Source organism: Punica granatum, chromosome 8 (assembly GCF_007655135.1).
Source record: "Punica granatum isolate Tunisia-2019 chromosome 8, ASM765513v2, whole genome shotgun sequence".
Lineage (NCBI taxonomy): Eukaryota > Viridiplantae > Streptophyta > Magnoliopsida > Myrtales > Lythraceae > Punica > Punica granatum.
In genome coordinates, this window is record NC_045134.1 from 25,370,750 (window position 1) to 25,377,075 (window position 6,326).

The 6,326-nt window shown below is 41.5% G+C and overlaps 1 protein-coding gene and 1 long non-coding RNA gene across 5 annotated transcripts; both read right to left on the minus strand.

Annotated features, from left to right (window-relative positions):
* Window positions 1–332: 332 nt before the first annotated feature.
* On the minus strand, window positions 333–1,363 carry LOC116188662. The gene is made up of 2 exons (XR_004152280.1): window positions 548–1,363; window positions 333–466 (listed from the first exon to the last, which is right to left on the minus strand). It is a non-coding gene; the product is annotated as an uncharacterized LOC116188662 (long non-coding RNA).
* A 105-nt stretch (window positions 1,364–1,468) lies between these two features.
* Window positions 1,469–5,674, minus strand: LOC116187027 (protein SAR DEFICIENT 1-like). Of its 4 annotated transcripts, XM_031515604.1 has the most exons (6): window positions 5,295–5,671; window positions 5,024–5,099; window positions 4,313–4,931; window positions 3,539–3,699; window positions 3,254–3,426; window positions 2,346–2,917 (listed from the first exon to the last, which is right to left on the minus strand). In XM_031515604.1, exons 1-6 carry the CDS (start codon window positions 5,495–5,497, stop codon window positions 2,896–2,898), a joined length of 1,254 nt encoding a protein of 417 aa, XP_031371464.1. In that variant the 5' UTR covers window positions 5,498–5,671; the 3' UTR covers window positions 2,346–2,895. The 4 variants fall into 4 exon arrangements, 3 of the variants coding, with proteins under 3 accessions (XP_031371464.1, XP_031371463.1, XP_031371465.1); XR_004151963.1 differs by adding an exon at window positions 1,469–1,809 and having other exon boundaries at window positions 2,773–2,917; window positions 4,313–5,674; XM_031515603.1 differs by having other exon boundaries at window positions 4,313–5,674.
* Between the last annotated feature and the right edge of the window lie 652 nt (window positions 5,675–6,326).

Sequence of the window (6,326 nt, forward strand, 5' to 3'; positions counted from 1 at the left end):
CTAGTGTCCTCTTTCATTTCACATAGAAAAACAACAAAAAAAAGAAAAAAAAAGAAAAAAGAAAAATATTCAAACCTACATGACAAAAATAGAAAAGTATTCAGAATTAAAGGCTTACCAAATCCTCTTTTTAATAGTTCATCATTGACGAATCGAATCCAGCAATTACATATTGCACTTGAATTGAGAATACTAAAGTATTATTTCAAATCAAGAAAATTTAAGCAAGCACAACACAAGCAAGCGGAAGCTTAAAATTTAAGCAGGGTAATCAATCGATCAATCGGTTAGTGAGTAGTTATGTAATACATGCAATTAATTAGCTCCGAACATAATTGAAGGCTTGGTTGATTAAATATATATATCAAGATTTAGGCTAGAAAAGGCCAGAAGTTGAAGTGCCCCCGGCGGCTAAGTAGGAAATCGTTCAATCTAAGCCTAACTGAGGACCGGGAGACTCCCATACCTTAACTACTGAAGTGCCCCCGGCGGCTAAGTAGGAAATCGTTCAATCTAAGCCTAACTGAGGACCGGGAGACTCCCATACCTTAACTACATCCGGATTAGTATATAAGAAAAAAAGGTGATCTCCACCGATCGACATGTCGCATATCGGACCTTTACAATCACTTGCCCGAACCTTTGACGTGAGGACCAAGTCTTCGACACCACCACCACTGGAGAATACGGATCCATTATTTCTGGTATGGGCGAAGAGTTGCCCTTTATGATGGTGGATCGCATCGGGGTGATCATGATCGGCGGCAACCGTATTCTCCGACGACGCCCATCCAATGGGCCATGGCTGTTCCTTTGGAATGTTCCGGTAGTCTAGGAATCCCACATTCATGAGGCTATCCATCACATTCATGATTTTAAAGACTGCAAGGACTACTTTCATTGAGTGATCCCGCTTATTGACCCTTAGCAGACAGTTGATATCACTGCATCGTTGTTGCATTTCTGACCTCGGTATCATCTAAACATATAGAATGTTTCCCCGTGCCTGTCTCTAAGTCCCACACTCCCATTCCGATATACCCTCCAGTGTCCACTGATGTATAGCTCAGAGATTATCTCGTTGTCGTTCGGTTCATAGACAGGGACAGGGCGCTGAAAAATGGAGGCTTCCCGGACTTGACGTCCTCCGAGAACCAGCGGATCAATTCTTCGGTTACTGAGTTGAACAGCCCCATGTTCATGTGCTTCGATGTTGATACCACGACATCCCGTGAATTTTCACACCAAAGGATATCCCTTACGCTGCTGCGGTTGTGGAGACATATCGGAGGATGCTCCTCCATATCCCAGTCGTGGTACCTACATACCATATATTGCCGCGGGCGACGCAAAAGCGAGCGCCCGCCCTCCACCCCTCCCCCCCCCCCCCCCCCCCCCCAACAACGGCGGATCTTTGCCTTACTCGAGAAGGCACCACGGCTCGTCTCCGAATGCGAGAGCCGCGGGAAATTCCTGTCCAGATCCTCCCTTACCGCTGCTCGGAGGTGGCCCTCGAGGCCGTAGAATTGGGCTTCTTTGTAGAGCAAATCCTTCGGAATGCCTTCGGGGATGAGGAGATCTCCTGTTCGAAGCAGCTGGAGGACGACATCAAAGCACGCGGGATGCCGGCCGATGAATAACTCAGTGCCAGTGCCGGTGTTGGGTTGGGCGTTCTTCCACCTATCTGCGAGCAGTGCGGAAAAGAAGGAGGGATACCCAGCACTGGCCAGAGTCGTCATGGTCGTCTCGAATATCCTGCCGCCTACATTGAGTTTTACCCGATCCGCTGCTGCTTCCATTGGCCTGAATCTGAATAATAATGATAATATAAATTTCGGGGAGAGTCGGAGCTTCCTAATTCTAAGATGATGATTATAATTATACATATAATATATATATATATATATATGTAATAGTTGAAACCAACTCTGTACAAATCCTCTTGTCGTTATACATAGATAGAAGCCTACGCTATGGGTCTCGATTCCGATCACCATCCCTCGTTAGGATAGCCGAGGTCTTTCCCTTTTCGATTTTCTTTTCTAAAATATTTTTATTGTTAAAAATAATAATGAATTATATTTTAATTTTTTTTAAAGTTTTTAGCAAATAAAAAATTACCATGTAAACTTCTTATGCTGATTTCTGAATTTCTTTTTTTAAAATTTTTTAACGTTTTAATTTTTAACTAATAGAAAATTGTTATGTGAACAATTAACAGTCACCTATAATAAATTTGACATTGTGAAGTCCATATCAATAGATCCTTACGATTGTGAACAGATATTACTAAAAATGTAGTACGGAGCAAATATATAGGACTGAAAAATTCAAATTGAAACTTATACTACTTCTATTGCACTTCTCCATATATATATACACACACGCATACATACATGTATCCATGGAAAAGTATTATACGAGAACATTGTTTCCACGTAATTTATACAAGAGCCACCAAGGACCACACCTCTCCCTCTAGGGTTTCAGTGCATATTCTTCCCTACTGGGTGGACCCACTTCATACATACATGTTTATGTATATGTATATGTATAGTCTAATAATATTAATTTTCACACGTTGCCACAACATACCCCTTTCCTCTTAATACAACATCTATGTATATATCGGGATTCCGGGAAGGACTATATAACGTACCTACAAATATTCTTGTGTAAATTAAATGATCCATCCGCACACTCACATACATGTATATATATGTTGCTACTTGTCATATGATATGGTAACGAGTTGAATCTTTGACTTCGTACCACATGTAGTTGTTGATCTCATCAATCGCTCCCCGTCATGAACACATTTAGTCCGATCATCTGCCACCAGGGGGGCAACGAACACCGCATCCGACAGCTGTCCCCAGTTGCAGTGGGCACTTTTCACCAGCTCGTCAATGTATGCCTGTGCCGAGAGGATAGGAGATATTTCTGATTACATGGAGGGTGTATGTGTAATAATATTCCAGCATATATGAAAATTAATGGCTTTGCCAATTCATCACAGACACACGAGCACTATATACTTATATATATATATATGTGTGCGCGCGCGCGCGCAAAAATCTAACTGTAAAGAAACAGAGAAGAGAGAGGACATGCAAAACACAACATATTTTATATACGTAAATATATATATATATATATGTATGTACATGCACATGATCGATGCAATTTATATAATCCAGCTAGCTACCACTTCAATGTAATATAGATGTGTTATTTTTCACCCCTTTAATACCTTTGGAAGAGACTGGCCGATTCTGTATCGGTGTACATGATCTGCCCGTCAATATTTGCGCTCAAAACGTTACATATCGGATCCAAGATCACTGAATCACCAGACGCCTTGAAGATCTCACATGTCCTTGCGTGTTTCAAACTCACTTCCAATTTTTTCTCGGAACCCATCATCTGAAAGATAAATCGATGATAGATCAATTCCTTGGTATATTTGATCCTGAATATTTTTGAATCGTTGTGAATGGAATAACACATATACATATGATAATCGCTAATCGCCCACCCTTCGGAGCGGTTGAGGGTTGACAATGGACATCTTCAAGAAATCTTGCACGGTTATGACACCGGCAGAAGCCAACTTCATGCTGAGATTTCCTTCTTTTCCAATTTTCTCAAGCCTCCACACTTCATCTTCCAATTTTGGTGGGTAATGCTTCTCGTAAGCTTTACAAAGCCAAAAAAAAAAAAGATATAACTAAAATCATAAACATGTACATGTGTATTGCACTGTATGCAATATTACGTGTGCGTATATATATAGTCTTTTTTTGTGGACGTGGGTTCCTTAAATGACGAGACCAAATTAAGGGTTCCTATCGAATTAATGATATCTCGGTCCCTAGACAAAGCTCCAAAAAAGAAAAGACAATAGATATTGATAGGACGGATTTAATCTTGATGTAGTCGGTGCATAAGGTGCGGACAAGGGCCAAATATATATAGATGTATGAAATACTCATTTTCTTTTACGAAAGGTCAAAATTGGACTTGTGGGTTCACCATCTGTGACGTTCTTGGGGATAAGATTAAGTTTTTTATTAACAATAAAAAAGCATCAGACAGAATATGTGAAATATCCACCATCTCCAACTGAGAAAATGAGGGGCAAAATATACTCGTTATGATTAAATTAAGACGACCAAAAACTATCGTAATCATCGATAAATTATTTCATGTGCAATTATCAGTAGATATAATATACATATAAACGCGTGTGTATATTTGTAAAATTTGCTTTTTTGGGGGGGGGCGGGGGGAATGATTTGGACGAACTTACATTTTCCACGATGGTCTCGGACGACGAAGGGTTCGCTCACGGCCTCCTGGATCCTGACTACACCGGGATAGCTTCCTGGGATGACTCGAACCCCGAGCCTGAACTTCCGGCTTCGGATCCAGCTCGAGTTGTCCGTGAGCTGGAGCTGGGCAAAGGAGGTCATCAACAGCTCCCTGCTGCCATCATCGGGCCGGAGGGTGGCAGTCAAGTCTCCTGCCAGGAGCGGCCGTTTACCCACCCTTGCTCTTATGATGCTGTTCTCGAACTCCTCGGCTGTCCACACACCATCACCATCCGGGCGGAGAGGACGAAAGTCTCCATCAAGGACCATGATCTCGAGCTTGATTGGGAACCGGAGGAATGTCGAAAGTGGGCCAACGGTGTCGATATTCAAGTCAGATCTGGGGTCGAGAAGGACGACTCGGACGGGGGAATTATCGTGGGACACAATCTCGTTCAGGGTGAAGATGGGGAGCTTGAGGGTTTTGGGGAAGACGAGGTGGAGAGGGATGTTGACTGGCAGGGGCTCAGGTGCCTGGACTCGGAGTGACGGAGACCTTCTCAAGGGATGGCTCCCGGCTGCAGTAAGGCCTAGCCGTTCCTCTAACTCTTCACTCACCTGATGATGATTCGCAAGTATAATATGGAAGAAATTACGGAATGAAATCCGACAATGAAAGATTGATGTGTTAAAGAACAATAAACGCGGACCGCTTTTCTGAGCACGGGTTCCATGGCTGACCAAAACTTCTCCCGTTGATTGTGCTCCACAGCTTTTATAACAACACTGCCAAGACGGAAAACACAAAGAACAGGAATTTCCTTCCTCCAAGCAATTAAACCATATCGACCACAAGCGAAAACAAACGACTGGTATCAGCCAATTAGAAGAAGGAAGAGCATATGGTGCAACATGTAATAAGATCATCCGATCTGGGATATATACATATGTAATATATATCGATATTATGGTACCACTTACGAAGCGAAACTGGTCGTGGGTCGGTGGCGTTTCTCAGTCGGTGCAGTCTGGTGAGGGTCCTGCAGATGGTGGCCGAAGCGGGAGGAAGACCCTTCGGAAGCAGGGCGTTTGCCGGCTGTTTGGACCATCGAGCTTGGACTGAAGGGAGGCGACGGCAAGAAGTATAATTGATGAAGACGCACGTTACGGTTTGGTGAATACATAAACGTATATATAGTATAATTGATGCAGGGTTCGAGTTGAAGCTTCCCGGAAGATTAAGAGAAACATCGTGGAAGATCCTATCTCTAGCTGGTCGACCCATGCCAAGCAAGTCAAGGACCGATACTCTCATGATCTCTTCGACTCAGATAGCATTGATCGAGCTACAATGGTATGTATGTACGCGCCTTCAGTGTCGCTCAATAGATTCTTTAAGAGTGTGTTTGGATTGAGAGTTGAGTTGAGTTGAGTTTTGGTTTTAATTGATTTGTAATGATTGTATTGTTGAATTATAAGAAAAAGTGTGAAAAAGTAATAAATAATTGAGAGAATTTAATATTAAAAATTGAATTGAATGATTAAAAATATTTAAAAAATAAAAAAAAATAATGATTGTGATGTTAAATTGAAGATAAGTGGAGTTGAGTTGAGTTAAACTTTATTGCGAAAATAAACGCGTCCTAAACTGCATAAATTCTCTAACTACTCGGTTGGTTATTGGCCCATTTAAAAAAAAAAAGCTACTCGGTCAATTAATTAATGGTAGAGGAATGATCTGGCCAGCTTTAATTAGAGAAAGCACGTGCCCTTAATTTGCATTTATGTTTTATAATTATGACATCCTTCTGCGACGATAGACAACCGATCCGTTGGGAATATTTCTATAATTAATGTGTGTGGAATCGGATATCTAAGGGGCCGTTTGGATTCAGAATTAAAATTACTTTGATTTTGATTTTGATTGTGAAAAAAGACAAATGAGATGTGATTATAAATTTGACTTGGAAAACGTGTGTTTTTATTGTGTAGTGTGTTGAGTTAAAATTAAAG